Genomic DNA, 26,713 nt, shown 5'->3' on the forward strand with positions numbered 1-26,713 from the left:
TAGATAAAAAATAATAATCTTTAGTAATTTTTTTATAAATACATTGACAAACAGTTTAATCATAATATTGTTTTAATATTTTTAAAATTTAGTAATAAATTATTATAAAATAAAAATGTTTTTAGTAATTTGGAACAGTCATTTTGGTGTCCACACAAAGGAAAAAAAAACCCAGCAATATTATAATAAAATATAAATGTGTGGTCTTTTTCTTTTCCTTCTATTATCATCTTCAAATACTCATAATTCAAATGGAATTCTTCCACTCTCTGTCATGTTTGCCGTAATTAGCGGTGTTTAGTCTCTGTTATCTGTTCCTTCCACTGCTCTGTAAAATCCCTTTTTTTGATTTGGGTACTTATGGCTGCTTTGTGCTTCTTTTGATCAGTTTTGTTTTGTTTTTTTTTTTTTTCTGTCGAGGTTTTCCTTTTGTAGAGAACCTTCTTTGGACTGGGCAAAATCTTGATCCCACAGGCCCTTACTTTCTGTGCTATTATTTTTTATTATTATCACCTTTTTAGCTGTTTTTCGCTGATCTCTTTACTAATAATTTTTCTTGTCAAATCTCTGTTTATTCAGCAAAAGTATCATTTTTTATATGCTACTGATTTCCTGGCTATATATATATTTTTTCTTTTTGTAATTTGTGTTGAAATTTGAGAATTTTGTGCTAATTTTTCTTGGTCAATGCCTTCCAATTTCTTTCCCTTAAGATGGGAAAGCACTGGAGACCAATGGTGGTTTGCTTCCCCTATTGATTGGGCAGCTGCAAATGGGCATTATGATTTAGTTAGAGAGCTTCTCTACATTGACCCAAACCTTCTCATTAAGTTGACCTCTCTCCCAAGGATTCGAAGGCTGGAAACCGTGTGGGACGATGAGGAAAATTTTAATGATGTTGCCAAATGTAGGTCCCAAGTTGCCCAAAAACTCCTTGAAGAATGTGAAATAGACAAAGGGACACAATTCTTTGATCAGGGCTGGGTATGGTGGTTGGCTTTTGTACACTGCTGCTTCAGCTGGGGATGTGATTTTTGTCAAAGAATTGTTGGATAGGGACCCCATTTTGGTGTTTGGAGAGGGGGAGTATGGGGTTACTGATATCTTATACGCCGCTGCAAGGGGCAAGAGCTCCGAGGTTTTCAGGATGGTTTTTGAGTATGCACTACTCTCACCAAAGGGACAAAAAAAGCAAATTTCGCCAGTTTTTCATTCGGAAATGGTAAATAGAGCTGTTCACGCGACGGCTAGAGGTGGCAATGTTGAGATGTTGAGGGATTTTTTGAGGGATGGATGTGATATTTTGAGTTATAGGGATGCTCAGGGATCTACTGCTTTGCATTCGGCCTCCGGTAGAGGGCAGGTTGAGGTGAGTTGCTTTTGTTCATGCACTTTCTTGAACTTCTTATTGAATCGTTGTCTTTAGTTGATTCCATCACCCAAAAAAAAAAACAGCACCTCTCCTAGTTTAGTTTCATTTTTTGGTGTTTAACGTTATGTATTATAGAGCGGTGTGGATATATCATTGAAGTTCTTGAATTCACTTACAAATATGCTAAGAATTAAGAAGTATGAAGCCTCTGGTTATTTATGCTAGTTAAAAATTGTTCTTGGTGTTTGCTAATCGATAATGTGGGAACATGGTGATCGACTTTCATTCCCAGTTGGTACGATCATATTTGCTTTAGTAAGTTGACTGCACCACCCCGAGTAGTATATGCTTGTTCACTGCACGATCTGGTTCTCTTTGCTGGTTCAAAGGCCTCAACGTGTCTTTTACAAGAGTATCAATATTTAATCGTGATGGTACCTTAGAATTTCAAAATTCGTTCTTGCTCATGTTGATTTCTATTTCGATTTGTTTCTTTTGCGTGACATTCACTTCTGGCACTGGATTTCAACTCTTTTGCTCACCAATATGCAGGTAGTTAAGTATTTAACATCATCATTCGATATCATGAATTTGGTTGACAATCGAGGTAACACAGCTTTAAACGTAGCTGCATACCTAGGACACCTCGCTGTCATCGAGATTCTTGTATCTGCATCGCCTTCTTCAACGTCAATAACAAACAATTATGGAGACACATTTCTTCACATGGCTGTTGCTGGTTTTAGAACACCAACTTTTCGGAGACTTGATCGGCAAATTGAACTCATGAAACAGTTGGTCAACGGAAAATTTGTAAATCTCGAGGACATAATCAATGTTAAGAACAAAGATGGCAGAACGGTTCTTCACATGGCTGTCATAGAGAACATTCAGTATGATATTGTCGAACTTCTCATGTCGGTTCCTTACATAAACCTTAATCTTCGCGATGCTGATGGAAACACACCTTTGGATATCCTCAAGCAACGGCCAAGATCAGCATCTTCTGAGATTCTGATCAAACGGTTGATATCAGCCGGAGGGATTTCAAACTGTCAAGATAGAATCACAAGAAAAGCTATTGTTTCCCATTTGAGATTGCATGGGATTGGAGGTAGTCCAGGGACAGTTTTCAAAATCCCTGATGCAGAAATATTCTTACACTCCGGGTTTGAAGATGCGTGTCCCCTGAGTGGTGATTTGACCGGCACGGAGCATGGTTACTCGGGTGAAATAGAGCAATCTGGTAAACATAGGAGGTCTGGTTCTCTAAGCAATGCTGCAAATCGTTTCAAGATGTTGCTCCGTTGGCCTACAAAGAAAGAAAGAAACGCAAACTCGAATACTGATGCTTCCAACTTAGGAGACACCGATTCTGTAGTATCGGACAGAAGGCATTCGAGTTTCAGCAACAGCCCTATCCCACTAAGGCATCAATTTGCGCGGTTTTCCTCGTTTCCCAACAATAAAAAGACGTCGTCTGTACAAGGTAATTTTCCTAGCCCATCCACAAAGAACAAATATGCTGCAGGGCTGACACAGGGTGTGCTGCAAATGCTGCCAAAGTCAAACTTGGGTTCCCCTGCGAGCGCCTATTCTGAGTCGCCTTGGTCGACTGCTGGTGCAAGAAAGGTTGTAAACGTTGACAGCGGAAGTCCCGGTCCATCGAGCTCAAACCAATCCCCTAACATCGAAAACGTGAAAATGAGACGTAAACACAAGTCTTTCAATCCAAAACTGCTGAACAATTACCTGTGTTTCGGCGCTCAAGGCCTGGCTGCCGAGAACTTGATGAACTCTCCTCCAAGGGAAAGTCAGAACGAAGAAACGTTAGTTGTGCAGTGAGTTAGATTTCGCGTGTTTGTACAAATTTTTAGAAAGTTCTACTTGGGACCTGAACTACATATGACCTCAGAATGTATATTTCGTGTTTTTTCTTTTGTTGTGCACATATGTGGATACTAGATTTGTGTAGGAGTGAGCTGAAGCTAGGATATTGGTCCTATCAAAGATAGAAAATCATAACTTCTAAGGTTCGGACCAATTTCTAAGTGCCTCACTTTCGTTATTGTCTTATTTTATCCAAACATTTTAACATCTTAATACATGTATTGTTTATAATGAAATGTTGTTTGATGAGTATAGAAGATAGTTACTTCTCCGAATTTAGCAAGACTACAAGGACTGTGTATGTTTTGGACCAAAATTGTAAACACTAGGGTAGTCAAATATCTTTAATAACCTTACTAAAACACATAACATCACAAAAATTATTATATGGATTATTGAATCAATCAGAGTAAGAAAGCAAGCTATTAAGTAATCTCTTGAGGTGATATTTTATTTACGGATTTCTTCATATATAGCTTTTTGACATTTGATCTGACATTTATGATAAAATTATCGTTCTTTTTATTAGATAATGCATCATATTGAACTTCATAGTTATCCTATTGTAATGCATGTTTGATTATGTGAGAATATTATTGAATTCTAATCAATCACGAACCACTATAAATGAATGGATGAATGATTATTTATTAGAGGCCTGGACAACGGTCATCATACCAGAATTGAGTTCAGTAGACAACATGGCTTCGACTCGTAAATTGAGTCTAATGAACAACGGTTTATCAACTTGGGTATATGGTTCAACTGAACAACGTGACTTCGATCCAGACATGTGAGTTCACTTGGCTCGAAAATATTAACTATATTGAATCTGTGTGAGTAGGTGGCGAAAAGTGCTACATTAAATGTTGATGTGATATATCATTTAGCATATCATATTCACTTTAGAAACCAGTATAAATATTATATACGTGTTGACTTTCCTTTGATTCATAACATTTTACCATTTTTCCTCTCAGTATACATCATATTAAAATATATTATAACTATATCATATTTTGACTTGTTATATTAAGTAAACCAAATTTATGTAAGTCCTAGAACACTTAAATTCTATTATCTTTTCTATTATTATATATGTCAAATATCATAGTACCGGAATTTGAACCCGAAGAAATAGGAAAATAAAAATTATTATAGTTGAATATTGTGTGTTATCCTATGAGAAATTGTACCTTATTATCAAAATTATGGATTTTCTTAATAGTATGTTTGTTTGTATTACTATAGTTAAATAAATTGTATAAACATTTCCGCCATTAAGGTTAATTATAATAATGTTATTATGAGTCGGGATCTCACATTTTGTCATTATTTAATTTATTCAAAAAATGATTGCATCTTTTCCAGTACTTAACAAGGATATATTAATAAAAATAAGGGAAAAAAATCAATACTGAATATATAAATTGAAATACATTTTTGGAAAATGAGGAATGACTTATATATATATATATCTAACATACATATAAATATAGGAGTTCTAATTGTGAATTTTCTAATATAGTCTTATTCATTTAAGTTAGCAAATTAAATCAATGGTTTTTTTAATGGGTTCTTTTAGTAATTCATTGTATATCTTAAATGACTTTGAACATTAATGCATATTTAATTCATCAATTTACCACTGATTTTTTTGTTACTACTAAATTAGTTGTTAAAATAAGTTGATTTATTCATTGTTGCTAATGAATATTTAATGTTTTTATCTTTATCTTTTATTACCAATGATTTTTTTTTGTTACTACTATATTGGTTGTTGAAATAAGTTGATTTATTCATTGTTGCTAATGAATATTTAATGTTCTTATCTTATCTTTTATTACCAATGATTTTTTTTTTGCTACTACTAAATTGGTTGTTAAAATAAGTTGATTTATTCATTGTTGCTAATGAATATTTAATGTTTTTATCTTATCTTTTATTTTACATATACATACATCACTTTTATAACAAGTCGATTTTAAAATATGAACTAAGAAGCGTCATATTTTTTATCTAAATATGTCATTTTATTTTTGTGACCCTATTTTTTCCTTATGTATATTTTTTAATGTTTGCAGTTGTTTTTATGCTTATTATTTTTATTTAACATTATTGGAAATATTATATGCATAGAAAATTTAAATCATAATGTCTACATTATTGCGTCTACATGTGTTTGCAAATTTAGAATCAATGGTCATAGTGCGTTTTCCGTGAAATGGGTCAACTCTACCCGTATTTATAATAATAAATAATATTGTTGTCATAAAAAATAATACTTTTTCATTAGTGAATCAAATAAGAGATTCGTCTTATAAAATGACTCGTGGGGCCCTCTCACAAAATTTTGTATGTTATTTTATTTATATCTATTTTATTTAGCAAAATTACAATTGATATTTAATTTAATAAATGTTTAGTAGTGGTTTTATTTTAACATTATTATGATTATTAGTTGATTAAGATAATTTTATTTGACAATATTTTGTCTATGTTTAATCCTTTTAAGTACATCGTGATTTTCGTTTCGATAAAATTCACTATTATGTTATTTTTATTATTTTCCCATTGTGAATTATATTTGGATGAAAATTTATATTTTCTAATTTGAGAGCTGTTATTGTGTTATAATCACGTGGAATGAAAGTGTCATATGAATAAGTGGATATATATGATTTATTGTCATCATATATTTTCATTTTTTGTGCTTTATATATATTTAGATTGATAAATACTCGTAAACAATATGTTATTCGATTTTAAACATTATCTAAATATCTTATTAGTTATCTACGTGCATCGCACGTATACATTATATATATATATATATATATATATATATATATATATATATATATATATATATATATATATATATATATATATATATAATTGCAAATTTATGGCAGGAATCCGTTTCCGTCTTGAATACCCATAAAGTAAATCAATTAATTCCGCGTCACCGCGTGTATCAACATTGGATTTGGTCAAACTACAGATGTGGAAGAATCTCAACCAAAATTCACGCACATTCCTACCACACTGAAAGAATCCTTAATTTTTGCTAACTAACAAATGATTTCGGCCCGCAGTTTCTCAACTTCGATAGTCTCCACAAATGTTGGCAATCCCACCCACAGGTCTCCATTTAATCCCCAAAGAGAAACTATAGGAATGCCATTACATTTCAAGAAACTTAGTCTATAAATCTTTAATGCACAGGAACAAGAATCTCCATCGTTCTGTGGTTTGAACAAAAAAGGAAAAAGGAAGATCATACATATCCCCTCTTTGAAAATTCTATTGCTTTTTCAGTTTGAAAGTGCAAAGAAAGAGAGGAGACAATGGCTCCATCTGTAGAACCACGGGACGATGCCAAGACGGAGCAGGAGAAGGCCATCGACGATTGGCTTCCCATCACTTCTTCTCGTAACGCCAAATGGTGGTACTCCACTTTCCATAATGTTACAGCCATGGTTGGAGCTGGTGTGCTCAGTCTTCCGTATGCTATGTCACACATGGGATGGTAAGCCGTGGTTCTACATATCTGCAAGTCTCGATCCGACAAGTTTGTTGTTTTTTCTCGGTGTAACGAGAGCTGATGCATGTGATACAGGATATATATATATATATATATATATATATATATATATATATATATATTCGTGAAATAATGATTCGACCTAAAAAAATCTTGAATTAAACCAAAATTTGTTGATACCGGACCAAAAGCGAAGACAAAAACTTGTATCAGACGGGTCGTATCCAATAAAAAACATTACTTTTTATACTTACACAAAAGCAAAAGCATATATTTACCAACTTACGGGATGAAATTTCTAACTTTCCTGTCATTTTATTTCATTTTTGTAACTTCTCCCATGTTTTGTCAGGGGACCTGGAGTAACTGTCATGGTATTATCATGGATCATTACTCTATACACCTTGTGGCAGATGGTGGAGATGCACGAAATGGTTCCCGGCAAGAGGTTCGACAGGTACCACGAGTTGGGACAGCACGCTTTCGGCGAGAAACTCGGGCTGTACATTGTCGTGCCTCAGCAGCTTGTTGTCGAAGTTAGTACATGTATCATTTACATGGTGACGGGAGGGAAATCGCTGAAAAAATTCCACCACACCGTCTGGCCAGATAGCCAAGAGATCAAGCTCACTTATTTCATAATGATATTTGCATCCATTCATTTTGTGCTGTCTCATCTACCCAACTTCAACTCCATTTCTGTTGTCTCCCTCGCTGCTGCTGTAATGTCTCTCAGGTAACAAAACATAGATACTCAAATCTGACTTTCCCTTGTTAGCATATTTTGGTTTATTCTTAAACTACTTGTTTCTTTCATGGACAGTTACTCAACCATTGCCTGGACGGCCTCACTTAATAAGGGTGTACAGAAGGATGTAAGCTATGCCCCATCAGGGGCGAATGCGACCGAGAACACTTTTAACTTCTTCAATGCATTGGGAGATGTAGCCTTTGCATATGCTGGCCACAATGTTGTGTTGGAAATTCAGGCAACGATCCCTTCAACACCCGAGAAACCATCCAAGAAACCTATGTGGAAGGGTGTCATTTTCGCGTATATCATCGTCGCACTATGCTATTTCCCCGTTTCCTTTGTTGGTTACTACATATTCGGGAACTCTGTCGATGACAACATCTTGATTACACTGGAGAAACCAACTTGGCTCATTGCTGCGGCCAACATGTTCGTCTTGATTCACGTTATTGGAAGCTATCAGGTTCGATACATGAAACTTTTGTTTTCAAATATACATATATATGATGCGTGGATCTAACTTTTGGTGAGTGGAGTTTCCTTGTAGATTTACGCCATGCCTGTTTTTGACATGCTGGAGACTTTCTTGGTGAAGAGATTGAAATTCTCTCCTTCATTTAAGCTCCGTTTCACCACTCGCACTTTATATGTTGGTAAGGATATATACATTAATTTAAGCACAATATCTAGAATATTGTAATCTTCTATCAAGAATCTTGTGTTCTTCTTCTTTTCTTTTCTTTTTTTTGGGTTTAAAAAGATATATATTAATATCATTTCTTGATGAAGTGAAATTAACCCTTAATTTTGTTTCCAATGTTGCAGGCTTCACCATGTTCATTGGCATGACATTCCCTTTCTTCGGTGGCCTTCTTGGATTCTTTGGTGGATTTGCTTTGGCACCAACAACCTACTTCGTAAGTTGATCTGTTAATTGTCTTACATCGGTTGGCTAAATAATCTGAGAGTTGTATATATGGGCTTGGACAATCCTCCCCCTTTGAGCTGGGGTTGAGTTAGGTTCAAGTTTAATTCTTAACAAGGTATCAGAGCCCGAGTTCCACCGTTATGTGTTGGACTGCCACCCGTTCTGTCCATAATTGGGTTATTTGTAAACTCCACGCTCCAAATGTTTATTTCTGGTCGTGAGAGGGTTGTGTTAATTGTTCCACATCGGTTGGTTAAATAACCTGGGAGTTGTATATATGGGCTGGACAATCCTCCTCCTTGAGCTGAGGTTGAGTTAGGTCCAAGTTTCATTCTTAACATATGACCTACAAATTCTTGACTTTCGACAAAACAACATTAATTCATTAAACTAAATGCATCATTTTCTTGTTTTCAGCTTCCTTGCATTATCTGGCTCGTCGTCAGAAAACCGAGAATTTTCAGCCTGTCGTGGTTTACTAATTGGGTAAATTTATTACACATGGGAGTGTATATATATATATTTAATTATTTTAATTCATGTATTTATTTATATTTAAGGAATAAATGTATAATTATTATTATATTATTATATGAATTTCAGATATGCATCATTCTCGGGGTTGCGTTGATGATAGTTGCGCCAATTGGAGGAATGAGGAGCATCATTTTATCAGCCAAGAACTACAAATTCTACCAATAAATATTTTATTTTATTTCGACATTAAGGATTCGAAACCAATCTTGTAAATATTTCATATTGTTACGTTTATGGAATTTGGTATTTTAAAAGAAATTTGGGATTTCTAAATCACTTATGGCGCTTTAAAATTTAGTGCTAGTTATTATATATTTAGTGGTAGCTACTCATGGGTAGTTTCGATGCTACATATGTGGGCACTGATACTTGGAATTTTATTTTTAAATAAATTGTGATGTCTGATTAAATATAATTTATTTAGCAGCATATTTGATTACTTGTACTTGTTTAAATCTTGATATTCTTGTTCATTTTAACCTCAATTCAGTTTGTGCTACCATAAACCAAGAAGAGTAGGTCTCTTCAATCTTGTGAGACGGTCTTACGAATCTTTATCTGTGAGACGAGTTAACCCTACCGATATTCACAATAAAAAGTAATACTCTTAGCATAAAATGTAATACTTTTTCATTGATAACCCAAATAAAAGATTCGTTTCACAAGATACGACCCGTGAGACCGTCTCACACAAGTTTTTGCAAACCAAGAATTGATCATCAACGGTGAATACACACACACGGAAGTGAACGTGAATTCGTTATTTTGAGAAATCCGAAGTGAAATGAAACTTTCAAATGATGGAGCACCGTTGAGTTCTTTAGAGAAATATGTAGAAAAAAATATAGTTTTCTACGCATTGTGGTGTATTGTATGTGCTCCACGTTTGGAGATAGTAATCCTACTTATATTAAACTTGAGACAGATTGTAAATCTAAATAAAATTAGAGTATATTTCTTGTTAGACGGTCTCACGAATCTTTATCTGTGAGACGGGTCAATCCTATCGATATTCACAATAAAAAGTAATATTTTTTCATGGATGACTCAAATAAGAGATCCATCTAACAAAATATGACCCGTGAGGCCGTATCATACAAATTTTTGCCATAAAATTATTTGAAGGTCAGATTTCAAACTATAAGATACAATGATTTCTTAATTCTAGTTATTGATTTCATTGGACTAAAAACAATTTAAAGATTTTATTGAGTGCTAAATTGAAAGGAAACTTAGTGCTCCAATATGAGACAGATATCGAGTTTGATGTCTATATAAATCTACATATTTTTTGACTGATTGCATCCAATCCCTTGACGAATTGGGCCAGCCCAGTAACCAAGGCAGCCATGGGCTTCAGGCTAAGCCCAAAAAGTGGGCCAACGAAGAAAGCCGCCAATAATTCCCGCCAACTTTACGTTTTCCCCGCATGTTCAGAAGGCTAAACCCTCGACCAAAGTCTGGATTACGAAAATGGAGGAGGAGATCAAAGCAGAATTCACGAAGAATGGCTTCTGTTTTGACGACGAGGAAGATATTCTTCAGAAATGTAAGTTTTTTACTTTTTTTTTTCGATTTTTGCAACTTGGTAATCGCCAAAAAATTGTGGGGCAGTATGATTTTTTTTTAAATGCATAAACATCGTTGAACTTCAGGTCTTTCGTTTTGCATCAATTACAAGCTCAGTGCTTCAGATATCGTCTCCAGCTGGGATGTTTATTCTCTCAACAGGTTAGAGTTTGGAGAAAACAGTTCTTTTGTGTTCTATACGTCAAGCAAAAGACGGGGCTGGAATGATTTATGAAGTGGTTGAATTTATGAATGATTATGAAGTGGTTGAATTTATGTTTCTTTCATTTTTTAAATCGGTTTTGCAATTCTGGAAGTGATACAAGTTTATATAAGTTGTTTGAGTAAATGAAATTTTCCATTATGTGCAATTAATTAGTTGAGTTCTGAATTATCTGAAATGTTGAAATTCAAATTACGATGAGGCAATTAGGATGGGTTGGAATTATGAAACCAGAAAAGTTTGAATCAATTTTTTGGAGGGGAGTGTGTTAATTTTTTGCTTAAAATTAATATCAAAGGGGTATGAGTTCGTTTTTTATCTTACTAATTTACTCAGGGGGTTGGAATTCACTGTTCGAAGCTCTCATATGGGTGCATTTTTGGAGCAACTGCAGAGTGAACAGCTGGATAAAGTCAGAGAAAAAGAGTCTGGATTGCATTTGTACTCCAATGATGTTGCCATGTGAGTGATTTTATATCCTCAAGTGTCGTCATTACCTATTTCATGTCACAAACACTTTCATGTCATTTGTGAATTGTGAATATGCATTTAACTTAAATGATAATTGTAAATTTTTGAGCTTGAGTTTAAAGAGGTATTGCTTACTTCGATGCATTTCCTTTGTATGCTTTGGCTAGCAATTTATTTAACAGAATCTTGTATCCCATTTTGGATATTTCACCACCCAAAATCAGTTACTCATCGGCTCATCTCCCTTATGAGTGATTCTGTCTTTATAAATGTGAAACAAACCCTTACCACGACAGGTAGTTTGACAATGTTCTTTGTTTGTCACAATTTTCTGTTTCATATACAAAACCATTTACGAATCTTTTATATCAAATAGGATATTGGATGGTGAATTTCAACAAGTAAAAGAAAACATACTGGATACTCCCACCAGTAAACCCACATCTGCGAATAAGAAACCATCTGATTCGACAGAAAAAACAAATGGAAGCAAATTTTCCTCTGGAAAACCTCCAGATTCAGTGACACCTTTTGGGCAAAGAAAGACCAAGTTCGCAGTCCAATACTTACTTAATGAGAATTACAGTACACCAATTATTAAGGTCGAAGAAGATCTTACAAATACTGAGGATGACATCATCAAGAGGGTTCAGCCAAACCAAAAGTGTACCATGCACATTATTAGTTCTCAACCCAAGCCAGGTTGCAGGTTCTTGTATGATAGAATTGATGACAAGGTATTTTTTCTAGAACTGCAGTATGCTAACCTTTCTATGCTGGAAAAGCTCCCAAACTTATTTTTGGTTATTCAGTTTAATTTCCTGGAAAATCGCATTAAAAAGCAAGCAATATTGTATGTCTCCGCTGGAATATGTGATGAACCAGTCGACCCTTCCATTGCTTCCCAGGTAATTTGGTTGTTTCGTAGTATTCACGATTGTGTTCTCATGCCATTGTTAACATATGCAATGTTTAAAGGAATCAAGAAGCTATTAAACTGGAGGAATGATCTCCCGCAGTTGTTATTCAATGCCACAATCATATTATCTTCACAAAAATACTTTATCCTAACATCTAAAGAATTGTGCTATTTCAGAAAAGTATATTTGCTGTTGGCATGATCTGTTGTGAGGAAGAAGGCCGCCTGAAGGAGAAGCCTGTTTTGCTGCAAAGCAGGTTATACACTATTGTCCTGGATATAATATATTCAAGTATCCTGCCAATTTTTTTGTTGCCCCCTGTAAATGGATTGCATTGGCATTTGAACTGGTAGAAATAACTCTTGTATTGTTAGAAAATTCAACGATGCATTTTCAGTACCAGTTTCACTTCTCTCACCGGGTGGATAGCATGAATTACTTTTATCTGTATGACTAGATCATAGTGGTTGACTGGTTGGTTATAAATTTGCCAATACTCTTATCACACTTTCCCTGGTGACAATTGGGTAACTACACTTGAGAGCGACACTGTTCCATCAAGTGTTGGCAAGGCCTCAATATTTTTAGTAATGCATGTATTATCATCCATTAACAAAAGTCTATGGCAGTTATTCATACCATTATGCCTGGTTTGTGCTATTGACAGTGTTGAGCATTCCGGAGGACAGCGTGTTCGTCTTGATTTGCAAAAGTTAAACCAGTTCTCTGTTTTCCCAGGACAGGTTAGGTGACATTTCTTGATAAAATACTTTTATATCTGTAATTAGTTGTGGAGGATAAGAGTCACTTTTTTAAACTGACAAATACAGGTTGTGGGTGTCGAAGGGCTCAATCCTAGTGGACATTGTCTTATTGCGTCAAAGATTATTGATTATGTCCCTTGTCTGTTGATTCTAGTGAGGACCATCCTTCTAAAAGACAAACCAAAGATCAGAATCTTCAGATGACAAATTGCTCTCTAGATGTGCCTGAGCTGTCATTGGTATGTAAATGTTTCTTCGTTACATAACGAGGAAGAATCGGTAGTTGTTATGTACTGATTATCATGTACAACTTTGATTAGCTTATACTTTTTGGGTCTGGCACAATATCCAGAACTTCCATTGTCTTAGTTTTGTAAAAATGCACCGATGATTTGCTTACATTATGTTATCTTCATGTTTATTGTAAGCGGTCTAAATAAGTTAATCACAGAATCCTTGAGGATCTGAGATTGTTCTCTGTTTTGAGTGTGTTCTAAAATAGCATAATAAGGTTGTAGAGAGTATTTTGTGTGCCATTTGGCGGTTGTGATTGCTTTTATTTACCTATAAATTATTAAATTGAAATTGCTTCCAGGGAATGGATCATCCTGCTATATTGCATGTATAAATTACAGAACTAGATTTGAAATTAAGCTACTTAATTATGAAATTATATGATGTGGACTCTCTGATTGGTTGTGATTTCTATTTTTTAAAACCTTGTGATCCTAGATGCAGTTCTTTAATCACTTGAATCTCAAAACAGATTGTTGCAGCAGGTCCTTTTACAACAAGTGATAATTTATTCTTTGAGCCCTTAATTGAGCTTCTAGCCTATGCACGCCGGAAACAGCCTCAATTGCTTGTCCTGGTGAGGACCTCCCTTCCAGATGTAGCATTGCTTTTGACTTTTGTCCTTGGTGACGAGGGATGAAAATCTCCAACTCTCTGTTTGTCTTTGACAGCTAGGGCCTTTTGTCGATTCTGATCATCCGGAGCTTAAGAAAGGATATGTGAATTGCACATTTGAAGAAATGTTTCAGGTTGAAATCCTTGGAAAGGTTAGTCGAGTAAAAAAGGGTATGCTCTAATGAATTGGCTATTTCATTTTTTTGATGCCCATGTTTTCTTCATCTGTTGAAGCTACAAGACTATGTTGAATATATGGGTTCTGCGGTGCGTGTGATTCTCATACCATCCATCCAGGATGCTAATCATGACTTTGTTTTTCCACAGGTAAGTTGTGGCTTCTAAACTTGTGAACGTTTCTCAGCATGTCGAATTTTTCTCTAATTGAGATGGTAGTCACTTTAGCATTAAAATATGCTCTATGTTGTTTTGACAGCCTGCTTTCGATATTCAGCGAACTGATTTCAATCACCAGGTGAAAAGATGCTCCGCGAGAAATGATTCTATTTCATCACGTCAAATGACTGATAGACTTGTTTTTTTGTGTGGACCAGATACACAGCATGCCTAACCCAGGAACTTTCTCTGCAAATGAGGTGACAATGACTATAGTCATGATCATAGTCGTGTTTTACTGGGGATGTGATTTGATGCTTTTGTTATTGTTTCTTAAGACACATTTCCTGAAGTTCAAGGAATGAAACATCAAATGAAAGTTATGCCTAATAAGGAAAAAACCCAAAAAAAAAAATTGCTTCCAATATCTCCAGAGAAAAAATTACCTAAGATTTTAGAAGCACCTAGTTTGGCATTTCCATAATCTTTACCACCAGCCATTGAATTTCACGCATGGCACTCGATTTTCTGAATAATAGCAAATGTTCTTTAGCCTCCTTTTTGCACCAACATAAAATAAGAAATTTTTGTACTAGAGGAAGTAATTACAACTGCCAAAGAGAATTTTTGAAGAAGAGGAAGAGATTCTACCTGCCAGAGAGTTTCCTGATTAATTGCTTTGTTCGATAGGTGAAAGTTGCTTGCTGCAACGTTGACATACTAAAGCACCTTGGTGCAGAGGAAATCTATCGAAATCCGAGTGGGTCCAAGCATCGCATGACTAATCTAGCAAAGCATGTTATTAACCAATGCAGGTGATTTAATGATCAATGCTTCGGATTGTTTCCTTTGTTTTTTCCTTTATAAATTGTCGTGTGATTCATTTCTATATATCATCGGAAGCAGCTTCTATCCTCTATATCCACCAGCAGAAGATGTACCCTTGGATTATTCCCTTGCAAATGAAGCTCTCCATTTATCGTCAGTTCCTGATATACTCATTTTACCTTCGGACTTGGCTCATTTCGTGAAGGTTAAGAACCATTCTTATCCATACAATTCTATTAATCACAAGGAAGAAACATAGTTTCACAATTTCTCTAAACAGGAGTCACTGTGGATTATTGTAGATGAGTTAACAAACTAAAATAAAATTGACTTTTCTTGAGCACAGGTGCTCTCCCTTGAGGAAAGAATTGAAGGAGAAAGGCAAATCGAGTGTATTTGTGTTAATCCAGGGAGATTGGCCAGAGGCGAAGGAGGAGGTTTCTTTGCAGAAATTAACTATAAAGGCAACCCTGATTTGTCAAGTGCTTCAATTGTTCGCATATAGTTTCTCAACCGGTGGCATAACCATGGATGGCTACCTTACATAATCTCTTAACCTATACCATAACGGCATATTGAATACAATCTCAAAACATATCTGAAAGTCACTCATCGTACTCTTCTTCCTGAGGGATTGAAGCTGATGCTCTTGGCACTTTGCATTACAATCTCGCAGTTGCATCAATCTCGCGATATGATGGTTTGCTGGAAAATCTTGAATTGGTATGTGCTCATTCAACTTTGTAATATAAGGAGATTTAACTAGTACGATAAACTATCTTTATTGTCATGTTTTTAAACTGCAATATAGAGTGGTTGTTACTTTGCAAATAAATTGTGGTCCTCGTAATTAAATGCAGTGAACTATTTATGATTTTGCAACCACAATCTTAACAGCCATGTACAACATCGATTCAGAATGATGAGTAAAAGATACCTAGAAACAAAGTATAGCTGGTTAGCTAGCAACCAAACAACTGTACACTTTTTTATGGAACTTCTGCTCCCGACTTAGAATGTCTTAACTCAATTTCTTCGTGTTTTTCTTGGTTCTCTCTCTCTATAGAAGTCAATCCACAGACGCAGAACCCACAAAATGCTGACCCCAATTCCTGATCCTATGACAACAATCCAAGAAATCCAGGCCCAATTAGGGAACACAACACCACCTAAACCACGGGTGAAAAACAATCCTATCTTGTACGCAAACAGTGGTCCAAGAATCCCCCTCACCACACTGTAGTAGGCATAAAAAGTCGGTGATTAGAAATTATACACCGCAGCAGCCTTGGTCGACTCATCCTTGCGATATCTAGCCAGGCTCCATGTGTTTTGGCATGTTGTAGCCTCAGCAAGGACTAACAATCCAAGAATTGCGATTGCCCCAACTCCAAACACATATCGGCACGTCATTAGGACATATAGTGTTGCTACATGGTGTACAATGAATAGGACATCGCTTGGGACCAAGACCATATAGTGCAACAGGTCCAGTAAGAAATAAGAGATGCTGTATTCCAGTACTGAGTTTTGGAAGGCAGTGTTTCGAGAAGCGAATTCAACTTGGGTCACGCTGTTTTGAGACTGTAAAATTGAGAATATAGATAAAATGAATGCAGCGTTGCCATGAGCTAAAGACATGAGACAGCTTGAAGCTTCAGCCCTAAACTGTTTACCCCAGTTCCTGAATATGATGAAGTATCCCAATAAATAGATGAGTATGAACCATGATATGAATATAGGAAGAGTTGAAGTTAAAAATTTTGAGATTTCCATTGGAACAAAAATAGAGAAACGGAAGGTCCAAGTATTTCTGGTAAAAGATACAAAAAAATTCGAGTAAGAAAAAAAATGAGGATGTATAGCTGAAAACCAATGTTTTGAATTGACCGTAGTACTAGGGATGTTATTTTTTTGGACAGGTAACGTAAGGGGATTAACGAGTTCAAGGCCAAGCTTTTGAAAGACCTTTCATGTGTCACATCATTATGTCAAGAAAATCTTTGTGCTAATGGAATATATGGGTGACAATCACTATAATCTGAGGGTCCATATTTGAGATCCGAATCTCACTTGAACCCAAAGCTTCAAGTCCAAAGTGAACTTGAAATCAAACAAGGAGTGTCAGAGGGGGCTGAAGGTTGTCAGCATAGCTCTTCCAACACTCAAATCAGAGACTGAATGAATAAGCAAAGAGACGAGTTTGGGCGCCCCTTGAAATGAAAATAATAAGTTACAAGCAAACCCGATATTTATAGGAATAAATGTAGAAGACCACGCATACTCCTACGTGTGTGTGTAGCTCATAAGCTTCTCATCTGGGGCTCGCCCTCCAAGAGCAATCCAGTGTGTGATCTCACCAGCAAGGCAAGCTGAAGCTACGGACCTCGCCCTTTAGGCGAGGCTGATGTTTCATCATATAATTTCTCTCTCCAATCCTCGACTTCTCTTCTTAATTCATCATTTTATATTGTCATGCTATCTTTGCTCATACCAGGGACCTTTATGGCTAGGGCTCAGCTTGATGAGAATGAGGCTCATGCCTTGCGATATTAGTGCATCTCCCTTCTCCACTTCTAACTTTAACTCCAAGTACTTCAGCCACACTCCACAACCTCACTCCTTGACTCACCTCTTAACACTTTAGCGTCTAGCCCCTGTCCCGTGGCTTGCATTTTTCCACCACCTACCTTCATAGGCTGACCTTACCATTTAGGAGTTAGACCCGAGCTTTGGTTCTTGGCTATGGACTTGAATTGGGTCAAAGAATGTGAGGGACTCACTTGTGGAGAGTATCACTGGGTTTACACCAACTTTATTACTTTCTCAAACATTCGGCATATAGCCTCTTCAAGCAACCTTATTATGATTGTAATGAAATTTTGCAGTTGGCAATCGCTGTATTGTAATAATTTCAAAGAACTAGGAACCATAGGATTGTTTTGCTGAGTCACTTTTCAAGTGATGATTGGAATTTGTGTCAAATTTATGACGATTGATAGTTTAATCAAAAGATGAAAGAGTCCTCTTAGAAAACCCATCTCAGATAATAATCTTCCACGTTTCACTTTTCTACTTTATTTTATAGTTTCCTCACACTTTTCCCAAATTTCCCTACAGAGAGGGAAAAGGTTTATTTAGCTAATTTTACGTGGTGAACATGAAAAAATGAATACGACAACTATAAAAGAACTGGACCACACACGGGCTTCAATTTTGTAGTTTCTGATTATTTATATGAAATAAGTTTTTGATTGACCCACCGTTCACATCACTTTCCCTCTTTAGTCAATTGACAATTGCAATCAAGTAGTTATAGCGATTGTCAACATCTCTTTCTTTAAATTAAAAACCACAATACCGACACGTTTTAATTTGAAAAAATATTCAAATATGCAGTCTTCTGCATGTAAAATGTGCAGACACCGACTCGAAATTCTCGGTATCTATCTGGAGTCACGTATGATGATTCAAAGAATTCATTACATTACTAACTACAGATAGTCTTCTCCACGCTGCAGGTTCACGACATTCGTTATATCTCACTTATAAATAACGTTTTATAGCCTGTTTTGTTCATGAGTAAGAACCTGAGAATTCCCGCAGTCCGCACCAGGTTGATACAGTACTACCCTGAAGGTAGTGGCTAGAAGGTATTCAATAGTCCAAAATCCTTTCGTCCATGTGAGATCCACAAGGAAAGGTGTAGACCCACATGACCAAAAAATTTGCTGCGACCTGCACTATGGAACTTTAGGTGGGTAGCATCTTATTAAACCGTGCTACCACTGGAGCCACTTTTCAACAAGGTCGAGAAGATGGCAAAATCAGTCATACTTCAACTTTACATAGGAGAATTACTAGAGCCTCAAAGTTGCGGTAGAACATTTGGATATTACATCAAACATCAATTTTTTGTTTGAATGTGAGGATTTGAAATTCATGGATTTAATCGTATTTTTATTGTATAGATAACTTATACAAAACATATTCAAATTCATCTCTGCACTTATTCACACTACAATTATATTAATCAAAATGGATTTCAAATCCTTAAACTATTGAAGTCACATTTGAAATCCATTGTGATTATTATAATTATAATATAAATAAGGATTTGAACTTCCTCTAATCTTATTTATCAAGGATTTCAAATTTCTCAATCCAAATGCAACCCAATAAACAACAATAAAACATGAAATTTTAAACATGTTTATGCATGTTATTCCAATAATAAAGCAATGAGCGTTGGCAATTTAGCATTCTTGAAGCATACAAAATATACAGATGGATCGGGATTTCTGCTTCTGAAACACAGTGGTCAATGGCATCGACCGAGATTATCTGCGTGGTTCTGAAGGTTTTTTGGAGTTATTCTTTCTGCAAACCTTGACAAAAGCCTTCTCCAGATCCTGTAGTTATTCAAACATTGGAAGGTGCAAGCAAGTAAATTAAACATCACACTGCAAACACGAATTCTGATATTTTGAGTTTTTGAAAATTTTGAAAGCCAGAAGTTGCTAATATGTTGTAAGAAACCATTTTTCGCACTAATTCCTCAGGTAACATAGATTTGTAGCATGCCTGAATTTGTTCCGGGTTTGATTTATCTGAGGTCTAAAGCCCCTCAAAGTTGTAATAAGCTATCGCTTTCTCATCAACAGCATGCACGATCAATTTGCCTGTCACAAATATCAGAATAAATGCAATCATTAGGTGTATATTAAATCCCTACTAGCTGCGCCAATATGTCATCCCTTTTAAATTAACTTCTAAACACACATGAACTCCATAAAATAAGATGCGGTTAAGATCATATATAAGGAGGATAGGATATCCTTTTAATAAGCTGGAAAGTTGGGGAAAAGGGCAATGGGAATTTATTTCCAAACCTTGTATACATTACGTCGGTCTAGTGGATGAGTCATAGGACTTACAGCACTGATGAAGATTGTCTAGACTAGTGACGCAATAGTTCAGAAATAAAAAATTGGAGGAGTGAATCCACTTCCCCCCTTCTTGCCCTACAACTGTAGGCGGCAACATCCTACCAGCTCCTCTCTGTTTTTGCTTAACCTGCTCATTTGAACAAAATGAGCATTCATGAATCAAACGTCAGCCTGTTATAACTTATAACCAAAACTACATTGGTAGACTAAGATAAACTAAAAATCATATATTAAATCATGAATTTTGTTGCTTTCATAAAATTCACAGTTAAAGAGAATAACTTATGATGACTGTCCGTACCATAGAGAAACAAGTGAAGGAAACAACAAAAGCAGGCAAAGTAAAAAATAAAAATAAAAAATTGATCCAAAGTAGAAAACATATGCTTAGCATGCTATGACTATCTAATATTACCAGTTTGACCAGTGGGATAAAATTTACCACGGAACATTTTCATAAAGCTCTGAAAACAGATTTTTCACGAAATAAAATGACAACAATTGGTTTTATGCTCAGCTAATGCAGGAGATGTGCAGGTGTTCCTGTATTTAAACTTGGGTATAAATTTCGATTTTGGGGGATTAAAAAATTTGTGACTACTGTGATAGAGATCGAGACATGAAATTAAGGCAATTATATTAGTAAGAAATATTTAGGTTGCATCAATAACACCAAATATAAATTTTGGTCAACCCACGACCACTCAGTCTTACATACGATAATTTCACTGACATTTATCATCAAAACTCAACCTTTCAAACCAATAACATATATAAAATGGTTTTATAATCAGTAAGTTCTGTTTATCTTTGCAATTTAGTGCATTAACTTTGATGCCATTATCCATCCTCACGCCATTTGAGATCATAAAAAGCAATTCCTTTACCATCAAACACAAAGTAATTCAGGCATGCAAACACACATTTCAGATTACAATCTATGTACAAATACGGTGGAAATCGATGAAGGCATAAAAGACATGTGGTGGATTCAGTACAAAGCGCCTCGCCACGTGTAGATAGGAGTTCTTAAACCAACGACCATGCTTGTGTCATTTAAGCAAATAAACACGGATCAAATTAACACTCCCGACATTTGCATAAAAGTTTAAATTTACCTCCTTCATATGTAAGTCTCGCCTCTGATTACGTTCTTTTGTCAGCTGCTAAGGGTGCCACACCGACACAATCAGATTAGAATGGGGGGAAAACCTGCCTCGTAAATTAGGGCTTGAGAGATGTTGCGTGCGTGCCAAGGAGACCGACCTGTGGCGATCACCTTGTGATATGTGAACTCACGTCGTTTGGGAGCTGGAATAGCCCTAACATCGTTGGCTCCAACATCATTGAGGACTTTTTCAACCTCCTCCAAGCTTAACAAGTCCTTTATCTTCGCAATAAAGCCTGTGTCGTCATGTGAAATGCTGGAGAATCCGAACAGAGTGCAAAACTCGGCCGCGCAGCACCGAACACATTGAATCGCCACCGCTCACCTAGCGGAGACTGCAGGGGCATACTACGTACCTGTTAGAGCATTTGATATTGTTTTCTTTATGTTATATTTTATATGTACTGTGTACGGAACACATGCACCATGAAATATAAATATTATTTAAAATTAATTAATTAATTAATTTATATATATATAAATTTGAATTTAATGTTAAGATGATGAAATAATGATTAGGATAGTAAAGACGTGCGAGTACGTGTGTTAGTATGTATTTATTTATGTAATGTACGTATAATGTACGTATTCACGTTTGTGTACATATTATATGTTATCCATATTTTTAGGAAATATGAGTAATTATAGATACTTTTATTTTAAATAAATATATAATATAATATGAATCAATTTTATGAGACTGATATCTTATCGGATCGATTCATGAAAAATATTTTTAATATTCAAACTATTATTTTTCAATGCAAATATAATCATTTTTTGTTAGTTATCTTATGAATAAATATTACGTAATATATGCTGATTTGAGTTAAAAGTATTCGATTCATTAGAAATATTATTTTTTATATGCAATATATTATTTTTCAATACAAAATATCATTTTTTGTTAATCATATTGTGAATTATTGTATAATACATACTGATTTGAGTGAAACATTTGTCTCATGAAATATTTTACTTTTTATGTCTAAAGTATTATTTTTCGCTGCAAAACTATCATTTTTTTTGCTAGTTATGCTATGAAGAAATATCGTGCAATATCTGTTGATTTAAGTAAAAATTATTGATTTTTATAACATAATATTATTTTTCACTTAAAGTATAAATCAAGTCGATTTGTCTAAAAAAATATAGATATGTGATACCATTAGCACATAACTATTAAAAAAAGATTTATTTGTTAATATGTAGTCATTTATAACTCAAATAATAAATAAATAACTAAATGTGTATCATACCTCTTTCATACATAGGGATGGCAATTTCCCCCGCGGGTTTGGGGCCCCGCGGGGAAAACCCGAAACGGGGATGGGGATCCCCGATTTTTTCGTGTTTGGGTTCGGGTTCGGGGATTTTTTTAAATCCCCGATGTAATTCGGGGCGGATATGGGATTACTATCCTCATCCCCGAAATCCCCGAACCCACCCCAAAAATATATTATCAATAATAAAATAATAGTATTATTAGTATTAATAATATAATTTTTAAAATATTAATAATATTATTATTGTTGATATTGATATTTATATTAATATTAAAATTATATCAAATAATAATATATAATCATAAGTTTTGGTTTGAGAAAATATCCGAATCCGTCATCGTCTTGCCATATTATTATTTTTGAAATGGGGATGGGGACGGGGATGGTAAGTTGATCCCCGAAGTTTCGGGTTTGGGGATTCCCCGAACCCGAAAAAACGGGGATGGGGGCGGGGATGGGGGTGGGGATGGCATTCGGGGATGGGGGCGGGGATGGGGTGGGGATGCATTCGAGGATGGGGATGGGAATGGCAAACCCGCCCCCGCCCCGGCCCATTGTCATCCCTATTCATACATGATACCCTTTGAAGAGCCCAGATCATGAATGATTCGATATATTAAATAGATAGCACGGATCTTGATAGGGCCGCATAAGGAACTCATTAGTAGCCAGGTAGGTGAATTCCCGGGACATCTTCTTCTCGGGTTACCAAAAGCACGAGCTTTCATACAAGTTCTGGGAGGATTTTTATCTGGGCTACCTCGAAAATAACGTCTCACTCGAGTGCACCAGTATGAGATACCTTATGCTTGACAATCATTACTGTCAGAACCACATGGGTCGGCGTGTCAGAACAATTTGTCAGAAGAAGGGTATGAGCAGTCATCTTACCCTAATCAGCAGGTGGTCACTGAAAACAAGGTAATCATTAATGTAATCAATTTGGTTTGATATTTTTTTTTATTATTATCTAAAACTTGAACCAAATTAATTTTTATAGTTTGATTAATTTTAAAACCAATCTAAACAACGATTGTTTGAAATCCGAACATATTTATGTTTGGTTTCACAACATGGATCAGTTTGATTCGGTTTCAGAACACCATTAATTGTTATTAGGGATGGAATCAGCTAGAGACATGTTCATTTTTTTTCCTCCCAATTCCATACCCAACAAATGTTGTGACTCAAATTTCCGATATCCCATGAGGTAAAGAGAGGACATTCCAATAAATATTTTTTATGGAAACACAAAGTGTAACTTTCACATCACCAAAAATAGTTTTAGACAAGTCCACCTAAATTTTTTTCCTAAACAATGTCTAGAAGTGCAAGGAGCACTGGGAAGAAAATAATATATCTATATGAAAAAAAATCAAACACCTTCAGTGCATTACATCTCCATAAAAGAGATTACGGCAAAAAAAACATAGGAACACATACAATACCAATAAAAATCACAACGAAAAAGAACAATAATACAAGGAAACATCAAAATATCTCCGTGACAGGTTTTTTGTACAAGTTAATAATAAATTAATCCAAAAAAATCTTTTTTTGTTTTTTCAGGAAAAAAAAAGAAACTAGAAATTTTAAAAGCCGAAATGGACAAAAAATAAATAAAAATCTGCACGTTTGTACATTATATAATACAAACAATCATCAAATATAAATCTTCAGACGATAAAAATAAAAAAAAATACACAGAAAAAAACACATAAAAAGAGCTAACCGAGAGCGAGAAATTGAGGTCGATGTGTAAGAAAATTGAATTAATGCCATTCATTATTCTTGAAGTCTCAAGAACCTTTAAGCTGGATATTCAGAAAAAGAAAAAAAATTAGGGTGTACTAGCTACAATACAATCTCTTTTATATTGTAAAATATAATATACTTTATTTGAATTATAATAATAATATTTTTCTATATGAATTATTTATTTAGATGAATTAGTTTAAATATATTAGCCAATCTATGTATGAGTTAAAGCTCAATAATATTATTTTTAAAATTATAATCTCGAGTCGAAACGAGGATATTATTTAGGGGTGTCAAATCAGATAGGTTGGGTCGGGTTGACAAATAATACTATTCAAAAATTGCTCAATTCAACTCAACTCAAACCCGAGTCAACCTGAAAATGCTCAACTCGAACCTGAACTCGAATTAACCCGTATCACCTGATTTTGAATTTTTTTAAAAAAAATTAAATAAAATTCAAAAAAAAAATAATACTAATATTTTAATGTAAACACATAATAATAAAATCTACATCTTATATATGTTTTAAATTTAAAAGTGTAATCATAGAAAAATAAAGTATATTTACTAAATCAAACAAACAATTGTTTAAAAAATAAAAAAAATATTCCAAATAAATATTAAATTATGAAAATTTATGATATAAATATAAAATAAATATTTTTTCAAATATACAAAATATAAAAATGTCGGCAATATTTATTAGTTATATATATTTTTTAAAAAAATAAAATTTTCAGGTCAACCCTGGGTGGACCCGAACCCAACTTAACTCGATCATTTTTTTCGGGTCAGTTATCGGATCTAATCTGATTTGACCTGAACCTGAAAACCTTGAACCCAAACTTGATTTTTTTCGGGTTGAATCGTTTCGATTTGGTGAGCTGTATCTTATTTTGACATCCTTAATCTTATCGGAGGGATATTATATACTTGATCATTCTCCTGACATTGATTGAGATTGGAAAAATCTCGAAAACTCGTGTCGGGATATTTTCGAGGTGGGTTGTGATATGATATAGTCTTAATCTTAATCATTAGCAATTATAGTAAATAGACACCCAAGCAATGATTAATTTTGATAAAAGAAGTTGAGGAAGAAAGGCTACTGGTGTTATTTCATCCACAGCCCAACCAATTAAAATGACATGATGGACAGTTTATGTGACAAAGATGTGTAATGATAATTATCTTTTAAATAAAGGGATTAATATTTATAATTTATATGTTTAATTGCCTAACAAATACATACATACATATACATACATATATATATTTTATATTGGTGATGGGGAGTTATCGAGTGTCTGTCACAGTGGTATAATTCTAAAACGTTCTCTCGTTGTTGGCTTATGTGGTCCATTACACCAATAAGTTAAAGAATCATTTATATATATATATATATATATATATATATATATATATATATATATATATATATATATATATATATATATATATATATATATATATATATATATATATATATTAAAGTATGAGAGAAGTTTCTCTCCCCTCACTCAAATATAATAATTGCTACAAATACTTGGGAAAATAAAATCTTGATAAGGCAGTTTGAATAATCATTGTGACGATTTTGTAGATTTTTATTTTTGAAAAGAGTCAATTTTGTTTATATTTACAATCACAAAATTGATTTGTGAGACCATCTCACACGAGTTTTTGTGATCATGAAATTGAGTCTATTTATAATCATATGTATGAGATTAATTTTTATAAAAAAATAATATTTTTACAATAAAATATAATATTTTTTTTCTATGAATCGAGTTGGGTTGGAAATCTATATCACAAAATTGATCGAGACGATTTTATATGAATTTTTTCATCAAATTTGACATTGTTTTTTTAATTAATAGTTCATGATAATAAAACATTAAATTCATATGCATGGTATTGGTTGGCGCAGGTAGAAATTAATTCAAATAGCAAAAACATGCTAGCAAAAATATCATTTATTTTAATTAATCATGCTTATTTGTGAAAAATATTCACTCCACGAAAATTATTGTTTTTATGTCTAAAATATTATTTTTCACCATAAAAAATTTATTTTTTGTTAATTATGTTATGCAAAAAAATAATCAGTAGGGTTGATCTGTCGCACAGATAAAGATTCGTGAGATCGTCTGACAAGAGACATATTCTTAAATATTTTAAAAATCTATATCAAGAAAGTATTGCAACACTCCACCGAATTTCCTAACATGAAGGAATAATTGCAATATATTCTCAGGACAGCAAATACCTTCAAAATTTTGACAATGTTGTTCACTACAAACAGAAGCAAACGGAAATATTTACCATCTTTACCAAAACTAGACACATTTTGTAATCCAATTAATAGTTTCTTTTTTTGTCATCCATTCTCTCTTAATTAGAACACAATAATTATTGCTCAATGCCCCAACAATGAGATCAATCATGTAGATGGATTCCCAGTTTTATTGTTTTACTTCTTTTATTTTATGTAAATATAA

At 34.3% G+C, this 26,713-nt stretch overlaps 2 protein-coding genes, 1 long non-coding RNA gene and 2 pseudogenes across 4 annotated transcripts; 3 read left to right on the forward strand and 2 right to left on the reverse strand.

Moving 5' to 3' along the window:
- The first annotated feature begins 223 nt into the window (after positions 1-223).
- On the forward strand, positions 224-3,502 carry LOC140806946 (uncharacterized; annotated as a pseudogene).
- A 2,974-nt stretch (positions 3,503-6,476) lies between these two features.
- Positions 6,477-9,356, forward strand: LOC140806947 (lysine histidine transporter 2-like). The gene is made up of 7 exons (XM_073163513.1): positions 6,477-6,794; positions 7,162-7,545; positions 7,633-8,026; positions 8,111-8,216; positions 8,389-8,480; positions 8,909-8,977; positions 9,095-9,356. Exons 1-7 carry the CDS (start codon positions 6,613-6,615, stop codon positions 9,191-9,193), a joined length of 1,326 nt encoding a protein of 441 aa, XP_073019614.1. The 5' UTR covers positions 6,477-6,612; the 3' UTR covers positions 9,194-9,356.
- Positions 9,357-10,435: 1,079 nt separating this feature from the next.
- Positions 10,436-16,859, forward strand: LOC140807895 (uncharacterized). Its single transcript, XM_073164852.1, is given in 17 exon segments — positions 10,436-10,577; positions 10,684-10,759; positions 11,157-11,282; positions 11,668-12,028; positions 12,104-12,199; positions 12,388-12,467; positions 12,879-12,954; positions 13,042-13,126; positions 13,129-13,214; positions 13,742-13,846; positions 13,941-14,036; positions 14,119-14,211; positions 14,321-14,359; positions 14,439-14,480; positions 14,911-15,035; positions 15,127-15,253; positions 15,395-16,859. Coding segments are annotated over 17 exon segments (1,848 nt in total). The 5' UTR covers positions 10,436-10,501; the 3' UTR covers positions 15,554-16,859.
- Positions 16,075-16,824, reverse strand: LOC140807896 (TLC domain-containing protein At5g14285-like; annotated as a pseudogene).
- A 2,302-nt stretch (positions 16,860-19,161) lies between the features above and the next one.
- On the reverse strand, positions 19,162-21,522 carry LOC140808105 (uncharacterized). 2 transcript variants are annotated; one of them, XR_012112814.1, is made up of 4 exons: positions 21,116-21,522; positions 19,941-20,124; positions 19,633-19,730; positions 19,162-19,460 (listed from the first exon to the last, which is right to left on the reverse strand). It is a non-coding gene; the product is annotated as an uncharacterized lncRNA (long non-coding RNA). The 2 variants fall into 2 exon arrangements; XR_012112813.1 differs by having other exon boundaries at positions 19,162-19,730.
- Positions 21,523-26,713: the final 5,191 nt, after the last annotated feature.

Source organism: Primulina eburnea, chromosome 12, assembly GCF_022965805.1.
Source record: "Primulina eburnea isolate SZY01 chromosome 12, ASM2296580v1, whole genome shotgun sequence".
NCBI classification, from domain to species: domain Eukaryota; kingdom Viridiplantae; phylum Streptophyta; class Magnoliopsida; order Lamiales; family Gesneriaceae; genus Primulina; species Primulina eburnea.